The 25,446-nt window shown below is 44.4% G+C and overlaps 3 protein-coding genes across 5 annotated transcripts; 1 reads left to right on the top strand and 2 right to left on the bottom strand.

The window, feature by feature from the left end:
• Positions 1 to 88: 88 nt before the first annotated feature.
• rnf180 (ring finger protein 180) lies at positions 89 to 5,053 on the bottom strand. 3 transcript variants are annotated; one of them, XM_034603302.1, is made up of 9 exons: positions 4,934 to 5,053; positions 3,637 to 3,739; positions 3,411 to 3,506; positions 2,867 to 3,133; positions 2,399 to 2,836; positions 1,749 to 1,871; positions 1,427 to 1,646; positions 1,211 to 1,336; positions 89 to 623 (listed from the first exon to the last, which is right to left on the bottom strand). In XM_034603302.1, the coding sequence occupies exons 2-9, from the start codon at positions 3,691 to 3,693 to the stop codon at positions 427 to 429; spliced, it is 1,524 nt and encodes a 507-aa protein (XP_034459193.1). In that variant the 5' UTR covers positions 3,694 to 3,739; positions 4,934 to 5,053; the 3' UTR covers positions 89 to 426. The 3 variants fall into 3 exon arrangements, with proteins under 3 accessions (XP_034459193.1, XP_034459192.1, XP_034459191.1); XM_034603301.1 differs by having other exon boundaries at positions 89 to 362; positions 394 to 623; positions 2,399 to 3,133; XM_034603300.1 differs by having other exon boundaries at positions 2,399 to 3,133.
• A 1,238-nt stretch (positions 5,054 to 6,291) lies between these two features.
• Positions 6,292 to 7,881, top strand: htr1ab (5-hydroxytryptamine (serotonin) receptor 1A b). The gene has a single exon (XM_034603303.1). It carries the CDS (start codon positions 6,504 to 6,506, stop codon positions 7,761 to 7,763), a length of 1,260 nt encoding a protein of 419 aa, XP_034459194.1. The 5' UTR covers positions 6,292 to 6,503; the 3' UTR covers positions 7,764 to 7,881.
• A 4,885-nt stretch (positions 7,882 to 12,766) lies between these two features.
• On the bottom strand, positions 12,767 to 15,264 carry LOC117772275. The gene is made up of 3 exons (XM_034603305.1): positions 15,132 to 15,264; positions 13,905 to 14,316; positions 12,767 to 13,747 (listed from the first exon to the last, which is right to left on the bottom strand). Exons 2-3 carry the CDS (start codon positions 14,195 to 14,197, stop codon positions 13,288 to 13,290), a joined length of 753 nt encoding a protein of 250 aa, XP_034459196.1. The 5' UTR covers positions 14,198 to 14,316; positions 15,132 to 15,264; the 3' UTR covers positions 12,767 to 13,287.
• Between the last annotated feature and the right edge of the window lie 10,182 nt (positions 15,265 to 25,446).

Below are 25,446 nucleotides of genomic sequence, written 5' to 3' on the forward strand. Positions count from 1 at the left end.
AGGTTTCTTCAGTTTGTAGAATAAAGTAAAATCTATTTAGACACTTTTATTATTCATAAATAATTTGTAATGTTTATGTGGCTCAGTGTTTTTCATATTTCTATTGAACAATCCAGCAAACAGAACTCAAAAAGAGATGTTTTAATCTCCTGGAGATTAAAATACTACATGAAACCCTTTATGTTCAAATTCAAATAATTCACAGTTGCATATTCAAATGATTCACCTGATTGTCTTTGTCGTTTACTTTCAGTAAGACAATGAATTCTTCACACAGTGTGAACGCTTCCATTTTCTTTTACATCTGGTTTTATCGTTTCCTTCAACACAAACTCGATGAGACTTTCTCAAAGTCAGAAAATCTCTCAAGAGACAAAATGAAGACGGATAAACCGGCACTGCAAACTCTCAATCGTCCTCGGCTCCTCAAAAGAAGAAAAAGTACACGAGGAAGCAGAGGAGCAGGAAAGCCAGGATCCAGTTGACGGAGCGGACGTAGTCGACGAAGAGGCCGACGTCGAAGAGCCAGCCGCGCATATCGGTGAAGTTCAGGGCGTCCAGCGAGAAGGCTCCGTGGGCGAAGTGCCAGCGTCCCCTCACCGTGGCTACGTGTCTCTGATACCCTGAAGTTAAATGGAGACAAATATACTTACTCAAAAAGCTATTTGCATCATATTGTGTGCGTGTGTGTGTGTGTGTGTGTGTTTTCAAGTGATATAATTAATCAGAGAGTCAGTGGGTGAAAGTTATGGAAGTTCAAGGCTGCAAATATTAAAATAACCATCATCATGAAGCACAGACAAATTTTACATTCAAATTTCTTGTCAAAAGTCCAGTTTGCTTTTAAATTTTCAAGTTTAAAAAATGACAAAAATCGTATGCACTTAAAAAAAACATATGCCAACTTATATAATCACGATCATTTTAAGGTTTGTACTTCCAAAGATACGAGGACAAATACCTGGTAATAGGAGTTTTAGCAGTAACATGTTGTGTAATGTCATAAAATGTAAATGATGACATTTGTAGTGTTGACACCTAATCTCACACCATGTAAAGGAAGTTAATGAATAATGGATAATGATGTTTCATTACTTTCGGTTTGTTGTTGTCACAGCCTTTTAAATGACATTTCATCCCTCTCCCTCATCCTGGTCACCACTGATAATCCAGAGACTTCAATGTTTTCCAGACTTTAGCGGCGTCTTACCCCAGAAGGTACGGAAGCATGTGCGACAGCTGGGCAGCGGCCACTTTGCGCACGGAGCCTTCTTGAAGTTCAGCTGGCGGCCGTAGTAAACTTTAGGGAAGAAGGTCTTCACCGTCTGGTTGAGCTCTGAGGAGGAACAAGCACAGTGAGGAAAACAGCACATCCTCACGTCAGAGATATCAGGAGGTCAAGTTCTGAGTCCTGGAGCTCGCCGACCTTCGTGTAAGTCGGTGTGCGAGATGAGGGTGCGGCAGAGAGGGCAGGGCGTGTTCGTGTGTCGGTTCTTGGCAAGCGTGCGAAGACACGGCTCACAGAAGACGTGAGCGCAGGGCTGGCAGCTGTACGGGCTGAAGAAGACGTCGAGACACACGGCGCAGGTGAGACCCTCTCGGTCTTCCTCCTCGCTGTCCACCAGGGACCTGCTCAAACTCTCGGCCTGAACGCAAACACACAAACATATTATATTACTTTAATAAATTCAGATAATTAAATGTGAGACGGTTTAAGCTCTGCAGAAACCCAGAGGATGAACCCTCACCTGCTCCTGCCATCGGTGCAGCCAGCGCTCTCTCCTCCTCTGTTTCCGTCGCAGACCCTTCAGACGGTTCCTCTCTTTTCTTCTCCGGCTGATCGAGGCTGGGGAGGCGGAAGAGGCTCGAGGCTACGAAGGCAACACACATGCACACAGACACACACACACACACACAGACACACACATGCAACAATGGTTGGAGACATTTACTTCCCATAACAAAAAATGTTGGACATAACAAACAACACTCCTTTGTTTTAGCGTTTCTTTGAGCGTTAGTGAAACTACAAGAATTTAGTTTGAGCAGAGTGTGACAGAGGGGAGAGCAAAGGTCATTCACAACTAAAGGTTTAGCCTCTGGGGAACTTCAGCGTCATCAAAGAATTGAATGGAAATGTGCCCTTTCAATTTTGACACAATGACAATCATGGCCTGATGTATGTCCTGAAGCAAAAAGGTCAGAGGGTCACTGTAAGTAACGACACCCATCCTCTGGGGATCATGAATATCAACACCGACACGCTCGACCAATCACGAGTCAGTCACAGCCGTCAATCGTGTTTCTAGCTAAAATGAAAGATGCACGTATTTAACGTGCACCTCTACATGTTCATGTCCCATTTGCTAACATGGATGAGGCAGGGTTTATGACTCACCTCCGTTTCCTCGTCCCGCTCAGCTACACTGTCGGAGACGGTTCTTCCTCTGAGGAACAGGGTTGAGTCAGAAGCGTCTTCGTGGCTGGTCGTGGTCGCCACCGACGACTCCACCGTGTCCGAAGTTGGCAGCAGCGGTTGATCCAGGAGCAACCGCCTCCCTCCAAGTGAACCGAAGGCGTCAGCGTCGCCTGAGGCTTCACCGGCCGCGTCCTGACGCGTGGGACACGAGACAGGTGACCACGTCGACTCATCATCTGGCCCCGCCCACGTCAAACCGGCCGCAGACCTGTCCATGAGGCTCGCAGGGCAAAAACAAGACGACCTGAAGGTGGCGCCATCCTCCAAACTGCCCCTTCTCCTGTGAGAGATGCAGTACAGAGGACTGAAGGGAAACGACTGGTTTTCACTCGGTGAACTCGACGCCTCTTCAGGGCGGATGTGGGACGTGACGGCGGCACAGTAGACCTGTAAACTGTCCGGTTCTGTCCCGTTAAACGTCTCCTCGTTGTTCTCGGCGCTGTCTGTCGGCGGAGCAGCACGTCCCTTCTCAGGCCTCGTCCTCCTCGGCTGGACGATGAGGACGTGGTGCTTGTGGTCACGATCCACGCGGCTTTTGTTGAGGTGGACGGTAGCGTCCTGGCCACAGGGACACTTAGTGTGGTTGATGAAGTTGAAGCCGCCCAAACGAGCGCCGCAGTTGTGGCAGTTCAGTTTCCCCACAGTCCACTGGGCCTGGACAAAAACCACGGATACAATATCTAATAGATGTATTTTAATTCAAATGTCATCTTGTCTGTCGACCAAAACAGAAATGAGAAATGTTAAGAGGTTATTTTAAACTTGCTACATAAGCTTTGACTTGACCTAATTTTTTACAGGATTCAAAATATGGAATTTTCCAGATGTGTATGAGAAAAGAAAACTCTTATTCTAATCGTGTTTCCCCGTGTGCCAGTGAACTCAACAATCTAACCCTGCAGGAACTTCCCTCCTGAGCGGAGACACTCACCTGGTGAACTGAGGTCAGGATCCAGTCCGGCAGCGCGTCAACGTTCACGTGCCAAATACTGCAAATAGCACCCGAGCTCTCCTCTGTCGCCTCCTCCTGTTTCACCGTGACACACACACACAGTCACTAAGGTTTCTCTGGACACTGTCAGCACTGAGAATAAACATCTCAATGAGTTTAAAGCTGAACTAATTTAAATGAAATGTATTGAAGTCTTTTCACCCACCGTGGACAAACATGTTGAGTCTATCACACCTTTGCGACACCTCCTGCAGCGGAGCATGGTTCCCTCTCCTCAAACTCATCAACTGCAGCTTTTCAGTCCGGCTCTGATGATGGTGACAATAAAACACGGTGGCATCGTAAAGTCGTTCTCAACGTATCTGGACGAAAGCTCCCGGAGAACTGAAGAATCAACTCTCTGTTCTTTTAAATCACTGCTCTCCTGTTGACCACGTCACCTTCTATTAAATCAAACTATTACTAATTTCTTACCCTGCCCCGGTTTCTTTCACTCCTTTATTTCTGTATCTATTGTTTTCATTCTCAATTCAACTCTTGTATTGTCTTATGTCGCTTTTACAATGTGTCACAGCTGCTTTTTCTAAAGCCCTTTGAATTGTCTGCTTCGACCAGAACAGGAAATACCTGAACCCGGACTCGTTTGGTTGATAAACACTGAAACAGCCTCGTTACATATATGTAAAGAAACGTATGTGGACACATGAAAACTGCAGCTCTGTGTGTGACTGATGCGAGTGAAAGAAATAAAACCTTTGCGATCTATACTCTAAACTTTTCACCTCCTCTTCCCTCGCTTTGGCTTCAACGACAAACTTTGTGGTTAGCGTGAGATCTGAATCCACCAAACAAAACCCACACGTTGAATCAGACAATCAGAATAAACACAAAACTACATTCAAACAATCCAAGAAGAAATCACATCACAGGTCCATGATTGTTCAATATGACTTTTAAATTAGATTGTCACATGTTTTTATTCATAATTTAACTCCTTTAATTGTGCATTAGTCTAATTATTATAAATAAATAATCCCAAGTCTCTGATTTCAAACAACCCAGGACACAGTTAAGTTAATGATTTGATTTCTCTGAGCAGATTTAGTCTCATTAAACTTAATAAAAAGTGTATTTTCCAGTTCTCTGTGAATAGTTTCACGTCTCTTTTCTAAAGTATCAGTAACTTGTTCTTTCTGTGTAACTGGAGGGTTTCTGCACAGACACTGATCTGTTATCAGCTTGGAGGCACAAGTCAGATGTTGTTGTATTTAGTGTAAATCTAGTTCCATTAGAATAAACCTGAGTCTGAGGTGCGAGTTTAAAATGTGTCGAATCTGCAGCAGGTGAAGAAACCAAGAACAAAACCAGTGCTAGCTTCTTTAGCTTCGTTAGCTCCCACAATAACAACAACAACAAACTGCTTCCGGTCGATTAAATGATATAAAAACGTCCTGTCACGCGTCTTCTCGGTGCTGCCCGTGTAGCTCGGGCTGTGAACTCACCTTCCGGACAACTGTGCGCAGTTTGAGACGCGAAACAACGAAGAAAAGCTGCGTCAAGAAAAAAACCTAAACACACAAAGTTCAACAAGGCTAGCACTTCAGAGCAGCCCGTGACGTCAGAGCCGGGGAGCTACGGAAGGTGGAGAAGATCAAAACAAGTTCCAGCGTTTCCGCGCTGACAAAATAAAGAGACAGATCATCAGGTTGATTAATAAATAAAATTAAAATTAAATATAATAAAGAGGAAGATCATCAGGTTGATAAATTAATTTAATTAATTAGTATTAAATTAATTAAAGAGACGGATCTGAATTTTAAATAAAATACAATAAATTAAAGAGACAATTCATTAGGATGTTAAATAAAATAAAATAAAATAAAATTAAAGAGATAATTCATCAGGATGTTCAATAAAATAGAATCAAAATAAATTTAAATAAATAAATTAAAGAGAAGGATGATCAGGATAATAAATTAAATTTAAATTAAATTGAATTAAATTAAATAGACAGATCATCAGGATGTTAAATACAATTTAAATAAATGTAATCTTTGTTTAATTACATTACGATGCTCTGACCTGTGTTTGTTATGTTCAACCTCCTGCTCTGGCCTTAATTTACCCAATATTTAAATTAAAAAACATTTCAACTACACCTCTATGTGTAGTGTGGACCTTAAGAGGAATATGCAGGGTCGAGCCTTTTCTTTTGAAAGCTCGTGCACATTTTCCATTTTCCCCTTTCCTCAGAGGTGTAACTACATATGTGTTGTTATGTTCTTACAGTAAGACTTTGCATGTCCGTCTCATTCATTTATTCGTTTATTCAATGACGGATTGTTAACGGACCTGACGCCTGGTGGCAGTGTCTCACCGGAGGGCACCAGCTCGCTGCAGGTGCTGGAGGATTGAACACCGAACGTTCCTGTAATTATAGTGATAACATGTTAAATAATATATTAACTGTTCCTTGTTTCCTTCAGCCTGAGTGACATGTTTGTAACTTTCCAATTAGTGGCCTACAGGCGGTTTTATCAGGCTACAAAAATATTAGATCAACAAAAGACTAAATCCATTTTGTTGTAGTTATGTTAAAATTAAAAAGTTATTAGGTTTTATTAAGACAAATAGACAAATATTAGTTCACTAATATTAAAGACAGGTTTGTGTAATTTGAGTGAAAGCTGCATTAGAAACTAAACTTTTATTTAATCTCCAAAATGGAAGAATCCACGTGTAAAAAGAGAAATAAAAGGAAAACAGACTAAAACAGTGTTGAAGTTTTTAAAGTTTATTCAGACTCCAGCTCGATGCTCGGGTCCAGAGCTGCAGTGACCGGACCCACTCGTGTCAGACTCGGTTTCATCCTCACGGACAAGTGACGCATTTTCCATCACCGGTATAAATGCTCAGCCTCATTCTCCATCAGCAGCCGACACTCGCAGTTCCGTCCCTCGCTGCAGCTCCTCTCTGCACCATGCGCCCCTCAGAGAGCCGCGGGGCCCCCGTGCGCGCCGGGCTGTCCAGCGACTAACCGGAGCTCCCCACACGCACCCGAGCTCAGCAGCGATGGAGGCCGCGAACAACTCCACAGCCTGGACACATCTGGAGAACTTCTCCATCGGAACCCCCGAACCCGAGGAGGAGGAGGAGGAGGTGAAGCTGAGCTACCAGGTGCTCACATCCTTCGTGCTGGCCGCGCTCATCCTGTGCGCAATCTTTGGGAACGCGTGCGTAGTCGCAGCCGTCGCCTTGGAGCGATCCCTGCAGAATGTGGCCAGCTACCTGATCGGCTCCCTGGCCGTCACCGACCTGATGGTGTCGGTGCTGGTGCTGCCCATGGCGGCGCTGTACCAGGTGTTGAACCGCTGGACTCTCGGGCAGGTGCCGTGCGACATCTTCATCTCCCTGGACATGTTGTGCTGCACCTCGTCCATCCTGCACCTGTGCGCCATCGCCCTGGACCGATACTGGGCCATCACGGAGCCCATCGAGTACATGAAGAAGAGGACGCCGAGGAGAGCCGCGGTCCTCATCAGTGTCACCTGGATCGTCGGCTTCTCCATCTCTGTGCCACCGATGCTGATCATGAGCTCCCAGCCCAACACCGCGCCGGGGCCGGACAGGGCGAGCACCAAGCACTGCGAGATCCGGCAGGACCCCTGGTACACGATATACTCCACATTCGGGGCTTTTTACATCCCTCTGACCCTGATGCTGGTTTTATACGGGCGGATATTCAAAGCTGCCAGGTTCCGGATCAGGAAGACGGTGCGTAAAACCGAGAAAAAGAAAGTGTCCGACTCCTGCCTGGCGCTGTCCCCGGCGCTCCTCCACAAGAAGACTCCGGGCGACGCGCAGAGCAAAAGCTGGAAGAGGAGCGTGGAGCCGCGGCCGCTGCCGAGCGTCAACGGAGCCGTGAAGCACGCCGAGGACGGGGAGTCCCTGGAGATCATCGAGGTGCACAGCAACTCCAAGAGCAACCTGCCGCTGCCGGACACCCCGAGCACCGCGCCGCTGTTCGAGAGCAGGCACGAGAAGGCCACCGAGGCCAAGCGCAAGATCGCCATGGCACGGGAGCGCAAGACGGTGAAGACCCTGGGCATCATCATGGGCACCTTCATCCTCTGCTGGCTGCCCTTCTTCATCGTGGCCCTGGTCAAGCCCTTCTGCCCGGACTCGTGCTACATGCCCCGCTGGCTGGAGGATGTCATCAACTGGCTGGGCTACTCCAACTCGCTGCTCAACCCCATCATTTACGCGTACTTCAACAAAGACTTCCAGAGCGCGTTCAAGAAAATCATCAAGTGTCATTTCTGCAGACCGTGATGTGGTCCAGCGGATCACTGAGGTGAAAAGTCAACTTCAGACTATAAACTGTGATTATTGTGAACGATGAATCTGAGCAGAGCGGTTCATAAAGATTATCCTGTGATAGTCACCATCCTTAATAACTAGGACATTCCTCCCAGAGATGTGTGCAGCCTGCAGGTAGAGATACAGCTGTGGTCGTCTGATTGTAGCTCCATGTTCTGTCATGTTCAATAAACACATCACTTTTTAAATGATTGTTCTGAAGTCCTGATTTAAGCCTTTTTAAATTCAACATCGACAAACTGATTAAAAACTGACATTTCAGCCTCTGGAGTGTGAGAACTTTCTGTTTAAATTGACTTTATTTGAACATGTCACCTTTGAAATAACAAATTAATATATATATATATATAGTAAAATACATTTTTATTAGTAAGTTGTGGTAGTTATATCCTTTCTCTACTCTGTAAAAACTACCAACTTCAGTCTACAAGTTCTGAAACTCAGAAAACAAATTTGTATTTGTAGAAAAAGGAAAAATTCCAAATAATAAATCCAAATGCACCAAGGACTGATTCTACTTTTGTTTTAAAAGCTGCTCCACACTGCTGTTAGTCCTAAATCTGCATTTATTCTATATGAACACGATTGTCACTCTGCAACTATGAAGGCACATGGGAATAATGTCATGAATCAAGTGAAGTCCACCACTGCAGTGCTCTGAAGCAAGGCACACGGTGAGAAGCAGCTGAAGCTGTCCAGATGTGCAGCTTCCAGTTGTGACTCAGAAAATCATTATTTTATCTGCAAAAAAAAAAAATCTTCACTCCACATCTTCATGCATCATGGTTGAAATTCACTAAAAATCCATTTAAATCCCATTTAAGATCCCAAAGACAGAAATCCAGAAATAAAGGTGTTTTTAATAATATTTTATGATATAAAAGTTATGGAGCTTCGGTGTAGAACTGTAGTGAAATAATATTTGGGCTCCTGTATGTGATCCTTTAAAGCAGGAGGAGTGGGGAAAGGATTTTGATGAGATTTTTATCAAATTATCAAGAGAAAATCTTTATCTTCAGGGATTTCTATATTTCTGAAATAGACTTTGTCTGAAAGTCTTTGACAGATGTGATCCCCTGCAGCAGAAAAAAGTGTCATCATCCCCAGACTCTCGTCCCCCCCACGCTCCTCTAACTTGTTTCTGCTGACAGGGACACAGGGATCGTCTGGGAGGTTGTGGGCGAGCGAACAGACAGACGGACAGATGGACAGACAGACGGACAGACGGAGGGACAGACGGACAGATGGACAGACTCAGAGAGGTGAAGAGAGGAGAAGAACCACACACATCCGTCACTGTGCAGGAGCAGTGATTCAAAGGTTCCCGTTAGAGGTTGTCGGGGTGCTGCTCTCCCTCCGTCACTCACGGCTTCGTCACATCTACGTCCATCTTTAAAAGGCGCTGAAAGGGTCACACACATGCACGCTGGAGAGGTGGTCGCCATAGCGACATATGGGGGATGCAAACTCCGGGGGCCGAGGGGCAATTATCTGATCAAAGGGGGCCGCTGCCACACAGGAATACAGAGGTGCGTCTGAGGGGCCCACAGCTGGCAGCCCTCTCAGACAATAAGCTGCTGTGTTCTTCCTTCCTTCCTTTCCTCTGTATCCTTCCTTCCTTCCTTCCCTCTGTATCCTTCCTTCCTTCCCTCCCTCTGTATCCTTCCCTTCTTCCACTTTTACTTATAAAGTTTGCTCTAACATTCTCCCTCGTTGCACTTTCCACCTCGACAATCAAATTGTTTTATTATTTTGAAGATTATAAATGAACTTACCAGTCGTGAGACGTCTTCTGTGGCATCTGTAACGTTCAGTCTGATGATGTCACAGCGAAGTCATCTGGGTTACCTCAGCGTGGAAGTTCAGCAGGAAGCCTTCGTTTCAACCTGCGAGGAAGCAGGGAGAGAGGGAAGGGAAACTAGTGAGCTGCATTATTGCAAAGTCTCAATTCTTCCTCCAAAGCAGCTAATGGGCAAAGAATAATTTACATTATATTTAAAAATCTGACCATCAGCAAGACATTTCCTGTGAAAAGAAGAAACACTCTGTCTCTTTTAAAACTTCCCGTGTGATGACCTCTGCTGCTGTGACTCTGACTGAATCAACAAGTCGCCTTTGAGGAAGAGAAGATGTAATAAAACCTGTGACTTTGCTTTAAACATGTTGTATAATAAAGTATTAATGAGTATTCAACGTAGCTGCATCAAACCTCTAAGCAGAATTAAAATCCATCACTGAAAAAGAAAAACAGTGTTTAGGTAACTCGTCAGTTTTTTCATGTTTTTCATTTAAAATCCAAACTCCTCCAGTGTGTCACCGTGTTATCATCTTCTGTCACATCAGGACAAAAATAAAAAAACACTCAAGTCCGTATTGATGCATTTCCTCCACAACACTATTGTTATTCCGTCTCCTCAGAAGCAAATGCCAGGAGGATTTGTCCATCAGCTTTACCACCGTCGTTTTGACAGGAGTCATTTCAAAAAAATCATTTCTCAGTAAACAACAGCTTAAGTAAAAGCACGACTCGCTGACAAAAGCATCAAGCTCTTCCCCGAGAAAAGAAGAATTCCGTGCAGTCACTAGAAAAACATGCACGACGATACCACGACCGCTGAAAGGCAACAACGCCGCTCGAATGCGACCCTGCAGGTGCTTGTGTTCACTCCAGGTGTGTTGACCGTGCTTCCTCTGAGGCTGCTGCCGAGTGCACTTGGCTGTAAATCAGCCGGCACGTTGGAGGAGGCGAAGGAGTGCAGATGAAACTCCATCCACACGCTCTTGAACTGTTCAGTCGTGTGCCCCCCCCCCCTGCGGAGCGCCCGGTGGCGTTCTACTGTCAAAGGAATTATGTTCCGGCCTCGCTCAACCTCAAGAAGAACGAACCCCTCCACGTCTTCTGGGATTTCTGCTCTGAGCTGTTGTTGGGGACGAGTTTAGAGGAAAACAGCAGAACAGGAGATGATTGAGATGGAAACTTCTATCTATGTGTATTTAAAGACCAAAAGAAACGTGTTGATGTGTTTGCCCGACTCGTAAAACTGACTGAAGACACCTCCATTCCTCGCCATAAAGATAAATGAGGTACAACTGCACATCTGTCAACACGATCATCCTCCAGTTGCTACGCTAAGAACAAGCGAGGTTCACTTGTTGTTTACTCCAATGATGATTTCACGTAGTTCTTATCACACGGATTCAGGTTCCTGATAAGTTTGGTTTTAATTAAGTTGTTTGATGATATGAAACCGGGTGAAACGTCATGAGTTCGGATTCCGGGATATTTGGGCTAAATTTCTGGAATAATTGTAGGAAGGGAGACGCGTCCTCCATCTTTATACGAGTTTGTGTGTGTGTGTGTGTGTGTGTGTGTGTGTGTGTGCGTGTGTGTGTGTGTGTGTGTGTGTGCGCGTGTGTGTGTGTGTGTGTGTGTGTGTGTGTGTGTGTGTGTGTGTGTGTGTGCGTGTGTGTGTGTGTGTGTGTGTGTGTGTGTGTGTGTGTGTGTGTGTGTGTGTGTGTGTCCCTCCTGAACCTGCAGCAGGTGTCACTTTGTCTGCTTTCAGTCACTTTAAGTGCGACATCAAACGCTGAGTCACTGTTTGTTGTCTCGTCGTCTGATTGTCTCTCCGCAGGTTTTCGTCCTCCTCCTCTTCTTCACGTGTTCCTCTCTGTAAGATAAAAGTTAACTCAACAGCTTCATCACTTCGTCTCGACGCGTCGGACGATTACATTTACTAAGACTCTAAATATGCAAGTTGCAAATGAAAAAGCAGAAGATTTACGATTGTATTATTTAGCTTATTTAAATAAATTCCCTTCAGGGCTTGAATGATGAATTACTCACAAGTATTTTAGGGAGAAGTGGAAAAAGATTTATGATCAAATTCTCATAACGGAGAGAAGTCGTGAGACAAATATTTTGTGTTCAGAGAAAGATGAGTTTTCGAGGGAGATAAAAACATTTCTTCAAGGTGTATTCATATTCTACGTGCAGAGGTTTAATGTAAACGTGGAGCACCATCCCTGCGTGACTTCACTTTATCTTATTTAACCGTCACCGCAGTGTTTAGTTACTTTCCTGTTCTTAGAACCAGTTCAGCTTTGTTCCATGAGAAGATGTAATTAACAGGCTTTTAGTGCAGAGACTCACGACAAAGAAAAGCCTGAAGAGTCGTGTCACACAAGGTCTCGGTTTCCACCAACAAAACACGAAGCCGCCACCGAATAAACAACTTCCCTCGTGAATTTCAAACTGGTTGTTGAGTCATAAATGAGACCTGTTGTGCAAACATGGTGAAATATAAAAATAGACTTCATCTTAACAGCTTGTTTGGGCGAAGGTGGACGTTAGGGTCACTAAAATACAAATAAATGAACTGCCCCTGTATCGTGCTTGTCCAGTCTAATAGGCCGCTCGATGCTATTTACCCACACAGAGCGAGCATCAGGAGAAATTACGGGTTCATTACGTTGCCCAAGGGCACTTGGGAGGACTGGAGGAGCCTGGGATCCAACCACCGACCTTACCATTAGTGGACGACCCGCTCCACCTCCTGAGCCACAGCCTCACAGCTCATTTGTGCTCAACGTTAAGAGTAAAGACCGATACAGAGAGCGACACACAGAGGAAACAGAGGGGATGATGGGAAACAGGGAGGAGACGCCGCCGTGGAAAACCAGCTCAGGAAGTGGAAACAATGAGCTCAGATACAACGACACAGAGAAAATGCCAACTTTTTATTCTTTGGCATAAAGCATCACAGTGTGGTTTGGATAAATAAATTATATTTTTTTAATATACAAAAAGTTTTAATGGTGGAAAGCCAACATTCTGTACTGTGTAAGTCCACAATATATTTAAATAATCTCATCTTTTGATATATAGCCAGTGGAATGACAAAGTTTGTAAAGTCTCAAATTCATATTTCATAGATCACTCAAATTTACGAAATATGTACAGCTGTACGTAGGCAACTGGTCTTTGGTTTTATTAAATGAATTTATAAATAAACTTGCTGTTGGAGTAAGTTCCCCAAAGGGAAAATGTGGGTGAAACGTTTAAATGTAAGAACAGCAACAGAAAAAGTTGCTGTTAAAATTGTACATCCAATCAATGAGCTGTAAAAAGATGAAGATTGTGAGGTAAAGAGATTGTGAGGCTCTGATTGGATGACGAGCTCTGATGAACTTGACAGGAAAAGACCAGCAGCCTTTCTTCAAGTTGATCTTTACTCCCAGGTTTCAGAATACGAAGATGTGAGTATACGTAAATATTGTTCAGGGAAAGAATCGTCCACTGTGGCCTGGTGGCACAGCGTTTCCTCCAGACTTAATCAGGTTCGATCCCCGAACTCGCGCATCCCTGAAAAGACATCAAATATACAGTATACAGAATGTATACTCATCATCATCATGTCCTGTCCATCACGACACTTCATGCATTTCCTGTGTCTCCACTCATGATCCACGTCGGAGCTCAGAGAGACGAGTGTTCAAACAGGATGACCTTGGACTGGCTGGAGAGGTTGGAGAGGCTGGAGAGCCTGGACGCCCTGAAGGCTCCGATCCGAGAGTAGACGTCTGCGTCCGAGCAGGCCCCCCACGACAGGTGAGGGCTGGGGGGGGTGGTGTGGATCATCGGCAGGTGAAGGGGGATAGCCGGGACAGGAGGTGTCAGAGGGGGTGAGGGCGGATGCAGGGCGGGAGGTGGAGGCAGCGGCAGCGGGGGTGGACTAGCTACAGGCGGGGGCGGCAGAGGGACGATGGCAACAGGCGTCACCGTGATTACAGTTTGGACCAGCGGGTTAGCGTCAGGGACAGTTCCGTCCTGGGGCGGCAGGTCCTGACACGGCGGTGCAGGGTGTTTGAGTGTGTAGGTGGCTGTGCGGTAGAAGCCGTGGTACTCCAGAGCGTTCCTCGCCCTCGCCACGCTCAGCCTGCACAACGCAACACAAAACAAATGTGACACGGGTTTTATTTACCAGGTCTCACCAGGATTTAACATTTAATATTTCAGGTCAAATGAGTATTGAATCTGGCTGATCTGGTGACAGCAAATTCATCCACATCTTAAATAAACATCTTGTAACACACCTGTGTCTGAACTGCAGGAGTCTGTAGAGCAGCAGCAGGATCACAGCTCCAGCCAGAGTCAGCAGCAGCACGGCCACCCTCATGTCTAAGCTCCAGCAGGACCTCCCAGCTGCTCCCGGTGAGCTGCAGGCCCGGGGGGACTGAGGTGTCTGAGGCTGGAGGGGTCCCTCCATCTCCTGTTTGGGGTTGATGAGGGCTCGGACCAGGAGGGTGTCCTGCAGGATCGGGGGCAGGCTCGGCTGGGGGGGGATCTGGAGAGGGGTCCTACCCGTGACCTGATGACCAATCTGCATCCCTGTGGGTCGGTGGTGGAGCTCTGCTTGACGGTGATGAATTAGTTCCCCATGTTGAGGAGAGAGCAGGTGTCTCCAAGGAGGAAGCTTCAAGAGGCTTGACCTGTTTTTACGATGCTCTGGAAGAAAAACTTCTCAGTTACTGCACGTTTCAAGATGAAGATCACAACTTCCAATGAAGATAAATGAGGCGTTGGCATCATTTATCATTTTTAAATCTGTCTTTTACATGTATTATGTTGAATACTGTTGTTTTAATACACAAATACAGTGAAGAATGACGTTATCCACTGGCAGAGCAACTAAACACCAGCTGAAAATCTCTACCTCTGTAATTTATCACCTTGTTTCAGTGAATGTACAGATGTACTCGGAGGTGTGTGGGTACTTGATGACATCACCATGGTTACAGGTCCAATAGACGTAATTTAAAGCCACACCCATCAGTGTTGTCATAACAACTTGCAAACACAGAGGGCAACAAAACTCAGCTTTTCAGCCTGATGTTGAGTTACTCTTTAATATCGAAAAACACATCGTTAGAAATATAAAAATTTTGACTTTGATAACATTAAATTTGAGTAAAATTCATTTGCAGTTGTGTCCGTGTCTCCTCTACAAATTTAAATTCAAATTTCACTTTCTTTTTGCTCCGTTTTTTTTTGGCCTCAACCAACTCCTGAGTGAAAAATCTTTCTCTTCTGCGACAAAACTCGTATCCAAAAGTTAAACTTTGCTCTAAAACACTTCTAGTTGTCGAAAACTCGACATAGACTCCTGCAGTAAATACGTTAACATTTAGATGTTAATAAAAAATCTAAACGAGTGGAATACAAAGTACGTTAAAAAAGACATTCATAAGAAAACCTTACTGTCTTAAAACTGCCATTAAATCAATACGTCTGACAATTTTCAAGAAAAATATTCAACTTACATCATTTGAATTTGATCGCGTCGAAAACTTAATAGATCAAATAAGAACCGGACACAACAAGAAGAGCCCATGTTAGAACTGAGCAGCTTCCAGGACCCAGTGCAGATTCCTGAGAACACACCAACGGGAGGAAGCCGGTGAAAACAGCAGGAAACAGAGCATTTCCCTAACACACAATACAGAAATATGATTGGAGAGCACTTCCTATCACCATGGATACAGGAAACTGGTCAAGGATGTCTTTTTTTTCCAGCAGGGGTCTGAGCAAAACACACACGAGCACACACACACACAGACTCAGAGAGGCTGTAAGCAATACTGATCAAATTGATGAAAGTTAAAAGCTTAAGGTGCGAGAAGCAAAACAACGGCAGCAGCACCACATATCCACCGTCTGACCTCTGGATCAGAACTTTATCTGGACAGAAAACAAAAGATAATTTGCACCAGAACAGTTTCCTGGTGAGATGGAAAAGCTGTGTCTCTGCCACCGGAGCCGCCCCCATCAGCGGCGGCTGTGCCAGCACGGGTCAACAGATGTGGCGAGATGGCGGCAGCAGTGAAAGGCTGGCTGCTATCTGATCGAGCCGGTATTCAGGGGACGAATAAATGACACGCGGCCACAGAAAGGGGGCTCGCGCTGGTCCAGCTCCCATTTATCTGTCTAATAAGTTTTGACGCTGGGCCAATGCCCGAACGGGAGAAACTCTTTTGCTCTCGCTCAATATCCCCGTCTGGCTCCCTCACAATCCTGCGATGTTGACGGGGACGGTCATATTAAAAAGATCTGTTATCAGGGGCCCAATTGTGGTTCAGGGTGAGGTGATCCACCCACACGTCTCTCCTCAGGGGGATTCAGGAGCTGCAGCTTCTTTGAAAAGACCATCACACTCATAAATGTCTTCATTCTCATATCATCATTAGTTCATTTTATTCTAAATGTTGGATTATTGACGCCACATAACAGAAACTGTAAGAAGAGACAAAACTCCAGAAAACGTCTAGACACTCTTTCCTGGGAGTTCATGTCTGATAACAGCTCATCATTAATTATTATGTTCAAATCTAACGTGATAACGGTGACGATGACAGAGAAATTGATGATGACGGTGATGAGGGTAGTTTTCAGAACGATGATGATGATAATGAAGGTGATGAAGATGGTGGAAGAGGAAAAACAGTGATGATGTCGTGATGGTGATGAGGGTGAAAATGATCCTGGGAGGAGGAGGAGGAGGAGGATCTGAAGAAGTGTGATGATGATGACGAGACTGATGATGCACTAAAGGTGAAGATGAGGAGGGTGATGTGATGACAACCTTGAGGAAGGTGACGGCAGGGAGGATGATGACGTCACAGATGAGGATGAAGATGATGTGTGGAGGCTGAGAGAATCCTCCAGTTAATGATGACAGAGATGTAAATCTATTCATGAGCTCTTAATGTGAAGAGCTAATGTGGCCGTTTCCATCTCTGCTCGGCTGACGGACACGACGACTGAGTGAAGTAGAAGTCGGGTGATTGGACAGTGAAGGACCGGGGAGGCTGTCGAGTGTTGGACTGACACTCCTCTGCTCACACACACTGTTGACTGGAGCATCAGCTCACTGCAGCCGCCCTCAAGACAGGTCTGAGTGAGGGGGGGGGGGGGAGAGAATCACAGTGAATCATCTGCGAACGGGGAAAAAGAAAGATTGAATATATTGTTTTGTAAATACCAGCGATCGCCCCCTGGTGGCTGGCTGTTGGGTCACGACCTCGGGGGAACGACCTCAATAGCGATGCTCTGATTCACGGTCAGAAGCACAAGATGGCGGCACCCATCTCCGGTATATTTTGGCTTCATCTTTGTACAGCGAGAGGAAGAAACCATATTATTTATTTCCCATGATCTCCGCGTCTCTTGCATGCGTCACCTGAAATGCATGAATTTATTAAAATATGCAATTTATATTAAAATGGGCGTAATTCAGCGTAGGCTGTCCCTGACCTCTCCTTCGAAGTTTCTACGAGTGATTAGGACCTCATCTGTGCAATCAGCCATAAGAGGTGAACACGACTTCACCGGTCACTGACCAGCATTTATGTAAATGTCACACAATCCGAAAATAACATCCACCCCAGCAACCTGCAGCACGGCAGCACCGAGCGCTGGGTTTTAATTAACGATAATAAAATGGAGATAGATAGAGAAAGTGTTTGTGGAAGGAAATGATTCAGTGAAGGATGAATTTGTTCATGTAGCTGCAGCTCCGACAGCTCGAGTGGTTTTTAATAATGATCTTAACAACAGCATCGGGAGAACAGCTGCAGGATGAAGCTCTACGTGAGGCAAATACGTGAATTTGGAATATTGACTTGATTTGGGTTGAGAGCTCAGAACTGAAATTATTCAAAAGCACAAAAGGATATTTTTATTTTCTGCTCTGCTTACAGACATGTTCCGTGTTGGCCAGTGGCGACAGGGGAGACAAACAGGAAGTGGACTTTTGGGGGGGGGAATGACGCAGCAAACAGGAATCAAACCAGGGCCTCGCCGCGGAGGGGACTGGAACCCATGTGGTGCGCACTCCAGACATACAGCTACTCCCGAGGTGCCCAAGGATTTCTACCAACTCATCTCTCAGTCTAAATTTCACCAGTGCAACTTCACACAGCTGAGAGATTCATAATAGCCACTGGACAAAGATCTTTTTCTTATTCTTATAAATAACAATCTTCTGTGATACAATATATCGTATAACTTCACTAGGTATTAGTGGATATTGTTATAAATTATTATTAAGCCTTTTCAAATTTGACAAAAAACATCTGAAACAAATCATTGATTATGATAACACTTGTAAATCACATTAATTTGATGCAACTGTTAAAATGATAGACTCATCAATACACTACAGGTTGTGTTCACTCTCAGTTGAGCTCAAACCTCCACAAAGTATAAACGGTCCCTTTAATTCAATCAAGCACACTAATAGATATCAGTTCTCTCCTGACCTTCGTCATGTCCTTCCACCAAGTTTCATGGGAATCTGTTCAGAAGTTCTGGCGTAGTTTTACTACAGTTTTAAAACTGTCATTTTTAAAACTGAAAAAGAGCACTAATTGCCCTAATTGTTTAATTGATTGTTTGTGTGATGTGCTGAGCTGATAATGGCTGGACGCCTCTCAGAGTCATCCTGACACCTCGTCTGTCAGCCAGGCGGCCGCTCCTGGTGGCTATCTGCGCTCCCACATGTGCGTCCGCGGCCTCGGGCCTCGCGCTGTCAGATCAGCTTTCCACGGCAGAGAGCACGAGGTCATCAGACAACGACCCTCTGCCGGGGCCGCCCCGCGGTTGCTCAGCTGTCCACACTCATTCCCAGTCAGCTGTCGTCCTGCGCTCACCAGCCGTCAGGGTGGCGTCGCTCTGCACGAGGCCAAGTCTTTTCTCCTGTCCGCGTAAACAACACTAAATATCTGCATCTAAAAGCTCCTGACATTTCTGGGAGATTCAGAGACTCGCTGCTTTATTCACGGTTAGATATTTATATCAGTTTCATCTCTGAGCTTTCAGCACAAGGAGAAGAGGAGACAAAGAAGAGAAGAGAGAGAGTCTTTTATAATTCTGTAACGCAGACATCAACACAACAGCGAAGTGTCCTCTGATCCCCGAGCTACGATCCTGCCCCCCCCCATGAGAGACACCAGACACCTTAAGAACAAACAGTCTTAATAGAGGATGAAATGTGAGACGTTTAGGACTCTTGATGGAAATAATCAGATGACTTGGGCAGAAGAGTGGTTCTGCTGTTTACGTGTTTCTGTGTTTATCGTAAAGTTTATGGTGAAATCAAAAGTCTCAGTTACATTTCCTTGCCATAAGGTTTCGGTAATGTCATTCTTCAATTTTTTTAATGTAGTTATAAACCAAAATATCGGTATCTGATTTTTTTACTACTTACTAATTTCTGTACAGGCATTAGACACCAAACATCTCTATCGGTCGGGCTCTAAACAGTAACGCCGTCTCACGAGCCACAGTTCAGTGGCTACAGATCCTATTTTAGGCTTCAAACAAATCCTCCTTTAAATAATTTAAATATTACTGACTCATTTTACATTGTGCAGACAAACATAATCGTTGCTTGGCCTCGGCTGCTGCTTCCAGTTTGGCCGCTAAAAATCTATGAGATGTGCGGCGACTTTTTTCCTTTTGTTAAAGCTCAGTGTGCTTCATAATAATTAGAGTAAGAGTAAATAAGTAATGAGTATAATAAATGAGTAATAAATGAGTAATAAGAGTAAAGTATGAAAACAAAGCAAACGAGCATTTAAACAGCTTCTGATGTATTCGACGTGTGAAGCTTTATTTCCACAGCTCGTTAGACACTTGAAACTTTCTGGATCTGTATATCACAGAAGGGTTCGTGCCTCCTGATTCAAAGTGGACGGTAGTGTCCGACCTGGTTTGTCCCGGATGTGGAGATGAGACGTGGGTTAAGAACTTTCATTAGTTCCGAACCAAAGGCTTAATAAATGTGTCACACGAATCAGGAGATGGTTCAATTCAACCCCATCATTTCCAGGCTTATTTCCATATTCATGTCGCTGAGGTAGAGGTCAGAGTTTGAATCATGGTCAGTGTGAATAGATTTTATGTGTGCGAGATGTTTCTGGTGCATTTCTCTACTCACGCTTCATTCATGAATGTACATTAAGAACATATCACCCTGATCGTTTGGAAATCCTTTCGCATGAGTGACAGCAGAGATATTTTACTAACGTGATTCTGTCTGAGAGCAACGAGACTCAATTTCTCTGCATGTATCCAGGGTGTAGAAGTTAGACATGCGCCTCCTCCACCACTTCCTCTAATGAGTTTTACGGAGGGAGGAAGTGAGCTGTTGGAATAAACACAATTAAAGATCCTCACATCCTCTAAGTGAGAGTTTGGGGGAAAACTGATGTTGTCATTATTGGAATAATGATACAGTGAAATGCGTCATATCGCTTTATTCGCTCTGAAATGTGTCCCATGTGTCGTGTTTCTTTAAGAGAGCGCACAGATAAGCTGTAAAATGAAGGAATCTAGAATCACAGTTCTCATGTCAAGAACATTTCACTCTTACCAATATTTTGGTTGAGACTAAACAGACAGGTCCGTAGTTCCAGACCAAACAAAGTGAGTTCCGTAGAATCGCTGCCAGCTCCTGACCCGCGTCCTGGCTGAGAATGATTTCTCCCGATTAAACGAACATCCACTTCCAGACGACTCCACCCTCTGCAAATGATCCCTCGTTTGTCGTCTAATAAAATCATTAAAGTGCTCGACGGCGAGCGGAGTTCCTTTATCTGACGGAAAAAAAGGAAACCGCGACTGAAGATGGCAAAACTCCAAATGGCTGTGACGGGAGTTCAGATGGAGCGAATGTGAGACTCTATCAGTCGGTCGCTCACCTCCGGGGGGGGGGATCGCAGATAGATCAGAAATGACCCAGCCACAATGTCACTCGACATTGAATTCTCGCCCTTTGTGGAACTGTGTGTGTGTGTGTGTGTGTGTGTGTGTGTGTGTGTGTGTGTGTGTCAGACAGGGGGTGTCAAAGGGCACAGATGATGACCCCCCCCCCCCCCCAAGGCCCAGGAGCGCTCATGCAAAGGACATGTCTATAGTCATGTCCTTTGCACAAGGTCTATAGTCGAGGTTACACAGGATCAAGTACAATACTAACTAACTTACACACACACACACACACACACACACACACACACACACACACACACACACACACACACACACACACACACAGCAATAACCATTTGTAAATAAGCCTTAATTTATTCTCTGCATATAGTTATCTATGTTAATTTCATTTTCTGCAGCTCTTACTGATTTCACTGCTTTTTTAAATTTACGTGCTCATATTATTCTGGATCTTTATATATTTTATACATCTCCGACTGGAGAGGGAAGCTTCTTACATTTTCATTATTATGATGCCAAAGATCTTTGAATTCAGTTTCACAGTCTCCTTCAACTCAATCAAACTGCACCGATTTCCCTACACTCGCAGATATCAGTCGCCCAAATGCTCCTGATTCTGTTCATCAAGATTCATGAATTATTCCCTGAGAAATTGGTGGAAAATTTTGCTATTTTCGCAATGTGAATGAAAGTGAAAATAAATCCTGGATTATTTCATGTCTCTTCCTTCGTTTCATGGAAGTTTGTTCAGTAGTTGTTGTGTAGTCCTGCCGACAAACAAACGAGCAAACAGACAAACACGTAACCTTGACGGCGGTAAAAACTAATAACCTTCTGCCCAGCAATATTTGAGAAGGTTTTCATGGTGAATCAGAACGTTGTCTGCGTACTGAAGCAAACGTTCCTGCAGCTCTTATCTAAACACGTGTCCCGTGTTATTAATTGCAGAGACCGTTTGAAAAAATGCGTTGCACTCCATCGCAGGAGAGTCACACAAACTGATCAAAGTCACTTTCCACTGCAGCTGCTCACCCGAATGATGAAACAGTCAAAACATTTACTTTCCTCACTGATGTGCCGATCAAACAGCAGATTCCAAATTTGGAGAAAAGATGTCCGAGTAGTCCGGTAACATAAACCAAGACGAGTGTAGTTCTGTATTTGTGTCACAGCACAGGAGTTCAAGCCTGTGTCTCTGTGTAAACTATGACAAATTTATTGTACACAGCGTTTTGTCCAACCTGCTCTTTCATAACGTGGTTTCCATCCAGGCAGCGTTCTGAAATCTTAAATTACGCTGCTTGTCCTGAGAGAAGTGGACTCGCGCCATGAAACGCTGCGACGAGAACAATCCGACAAATACAACAAGTCGTATGCTTTTAGTCGCCATGGTTACAGCGGACGGTGGAAAACATGTGGAAAACAGACGTACATGGCAAGTGCATTGATTTAGGATTATTTAGCCACATAGGAGTTGAAAACATGACGACAAAAACATGTATGAAAGAAAAAGTGAGTGGAAAGTACGAGGGAACAGCGAAGAGAAGTTTTTTTTTAAGAGAAATCCTAAAAACGTATATACTGTGTTTACACAATGGATTATTAAAAGGTTGGTGTTCGTCTTAAATAGTGACAAGAAGTGCATCCGTGACAAAATAGGTTAGAATAAATAGTGAGTGGCTTGAACAATGAATTATACATCGATATGGTCACATGAACAGCTAATATTCAGAAATGAAAAGGGATGTGCACAACCAGCCGGCTTCTTAAGTGGACACAAACATTTACATATGTCAAATTTAAGCTTTTTCAAAAAAGTATCTGTCGTTGTGGTTCCTCTCACACTGATGCTTGAGCGATTTGAGATTAATAAGCTCAATTAGAGAAAGAGAAGTGGGGTTCAGACGCTGCACCCTGAAGAAACGGGCTTGTTAGTCCTCTCGTTGTAAAAGACTGGACGATGACGGCGTCTGCACTGATCATAAATGTCCCTGGAAATACTAAATGTGATGTGAGAGAGTGGACGACTGTCAGTTGTCTCCAAATTCCATGGGATTCCATCATTTCCATGGATTTAAGTTCCAGTTCATGACCCTGGAATAATCGTGCCTTCTTTTTTTTTTTGCCACCAGTAATTTTTGAGGTCAAAGTATAAATATGCAAGGAGGGAAATTGATATTCACAGTGAAACAGCTTTAATTATCTCACCTCTTATATCAGGACCAGAGCAAACTTTCCAAATGTAGCTCACATTTTACCTGAAATTACAAAAATTAATGTGCATTTCTATCCACTAGTGTAGCATGATATCAAAACTCCAGTGCATGAACTCAAGGACAGTTTACACCTTTATAAATATTTTATATATATATTATTTATTATTAATTATTAACCGCCTGCAGGTTGGTATGAAGTCAAAGCGTCCCAATTGTCCCCTGGTGTCTGTCCATGTTAGTGGATGGGACATGGACCAACGGAGAAAAACATCATGATTGACAACCGAGTCGCCACGGCACAGACTCTGGAGGTGGAGACAAGGCGTCCATCTTTATTTACAATCTGATTTCAGCCCCAGATGTGAAGCCAGAGTGTCCTGATCGCCCCCTGGTGGCTGGCTGCAAAATAGTTCACAACCCCTGCCTCCTCTACGTTAGTGGATGGGACCGAAACTAGTCTATGATTTCAGCCACAGCTGTGAACACGACACGAGGTGACGGCCGTTATAGATAAAGTGTAAAATAACCCTTTTCTGTCACATGTTCTACGATGATCTTGTAAAATATCACTGAAACACAACATACGTGCCGCTCTGAATATCAAATGTAATGACGGTTATTTGAAATGTTGAAAGAGAGAAAATGAGATCAGCCCCCGGTTTGCGACACTGAGCTGCAAAGTGCAATACGTCTAACATTAATCTGTGTGCGCACGCCACTCGGCGATTTGCTCCGACGCCTCCCCGGGGGACATCACCTTTCCGAGGATAAACATGGCAGATGGGCTCGTTGAGAGAGCGGCGTTATCAGGCGGCGTCTCACCCACAAGGCCACTGATAGCCTGCAATCAGCAGAAGAAGGAAGAAGGGGACTTGAGACGGCAGCTCATCAGCTCTGATAAGGTCTTTTGTATCACCTCTGATTGAGTTGGGATACTTAGACGATGCACTGTAATGACGGCCATCTCCGGCTGGGGTCTGGGTGTGTTGTCTGAGAATCACGTTGTTTTCTCGTGTGTGTGTGCGTGGGCGCGACGGGATGAAGAGAGGACGTGAGGAGTGTTTGTGTGACTGGGAAATGTAAACAAGGCGAGTCTAGCTCGTTCTTCAATCTACAGTCACATCGGACAAAATGTGAATTCAAGACAAGTGAGAAAATAGATGCCACACATTTAAATGCACGTTTACATTATGGACGTTGTGCCGAGGCTGACATTAGAAGTGAATTACAGTGACTCCACCGAAGAGGAAATACAGTTTGTGGTGTTTTAACGACAATTACCAGGGAACCTTTTGGGGATTTATACATTTCTGCACCAGGGTTCTCACGTTTCATTCGAATTCTACTTTAGATGCACATCACACATCTTCAGTCGTCTAATGATCCGGGAGAGGGTGCTCACTGTCAGCGTGACCTATTTCATGCCCTCTTGACCAATCAGCAGCAAGCCAATGATGTTGGCGAGCAAAATCGTCTTGAGCGGACAATCAGGACATCGCGGCAAAGTAACAGACAGAGGTCATGTTGTCTGTTGACTTTGTACGATGCAACTGACAGGTTCACCCTCAGAGTTCACTTTGTCTCAAAGGTCCTGACTGGACAGGATTTAATTCTTAATATCTCATAATGTCATCAGTGCTTTCCATCTCAACCAGACTTGCTTTTTAAATCTGCAACAATTTCGATGCTTTATAAGTAAAAAAGCCAAAAAGCTTCTCGAATGTGAGCAGGTCTGGGTATTTCATTTTCTAACACAGCAAATTGAGAATGTATTCATTTCAGACTGTTGCTCAAAAGCTAAATTATGTCAAATTATGTTTGGAGAGAATCTGAGAAAGTGCTTTTGTGACAATTTTCTGAAGTGAATAAGTGACGGCTACCTTTAACATTCCTGCTTTATTTCACCGATCCACCAAGAGGGGATGCAATTTACCTCAGATTCGTCTGATGTGCCACTGATGTCTGTACATTTGGAATTCAAACCGGTCGTTACAGTTCACTTCTTCCCCAGAGCATCTCCTCCAAACTCCTGCTGGTACGATCAGAAGTAACCGAGGCATCTGCACTTAAAGACAAATCCACATAAACTGCTTTTGGCAATAGAATCACACCATACAATTCAAATTGTGTAGTTTAAAGAATTGTGATCCACAAGAATAAAGACAAATTGACGTTTGAAGTAAACTTAATGGACGTTAAGACCTCCAGGACCTTGATAGGACCCACGGTGGTGGTCCTCGTCAGTCACCTTGATTACCAGCTTGTTTCTGACTTCCTGCTGTTTGCTGCTGGACAAATGTGAACAGCAGGTTCATCACAGCTTCTCTGCAGAAAACAGCTCCCTGCTGCTGCTGCTGCTGCTGCTGGAAACGAGGAGGACGATCGGTCGGCGACAGCAAAACAACGAGCAGCCAAACCACATGTGGATAGGAACCATCTTATGTGAATATACAAATGTACGGTAACACAAACAGAGAAATAGTGTGTGTCTCTCTAAACATTTACTTCTATTTGAAGGTTTATTCCTGATAAAAACACAATGAGTCTCTGAACAGAGCAGAAAAAAGTGTGACAGAAACAATAAATCCAGAGAAATATGTGTACGTCAGTAAAATGTGCTGCTTTTACAGCC

The sequence above is a fragment of the Hippoglossus hippoglossus genome, chromosome 12 (assembly GCF_009819705.1).
Source record: "Hippoglossus hippoglossus isolate fHipHip1 chromosome 12, fHipHip1.pri, whole genome shotgun sequence".
Lineage (NCBI taxonomy): Eukaryota > Metazoa > Chordata > Actinopteri > Pleuronectiformes > Pleuronectidae > Hippoglossus > Hippoglossus hippoglossus.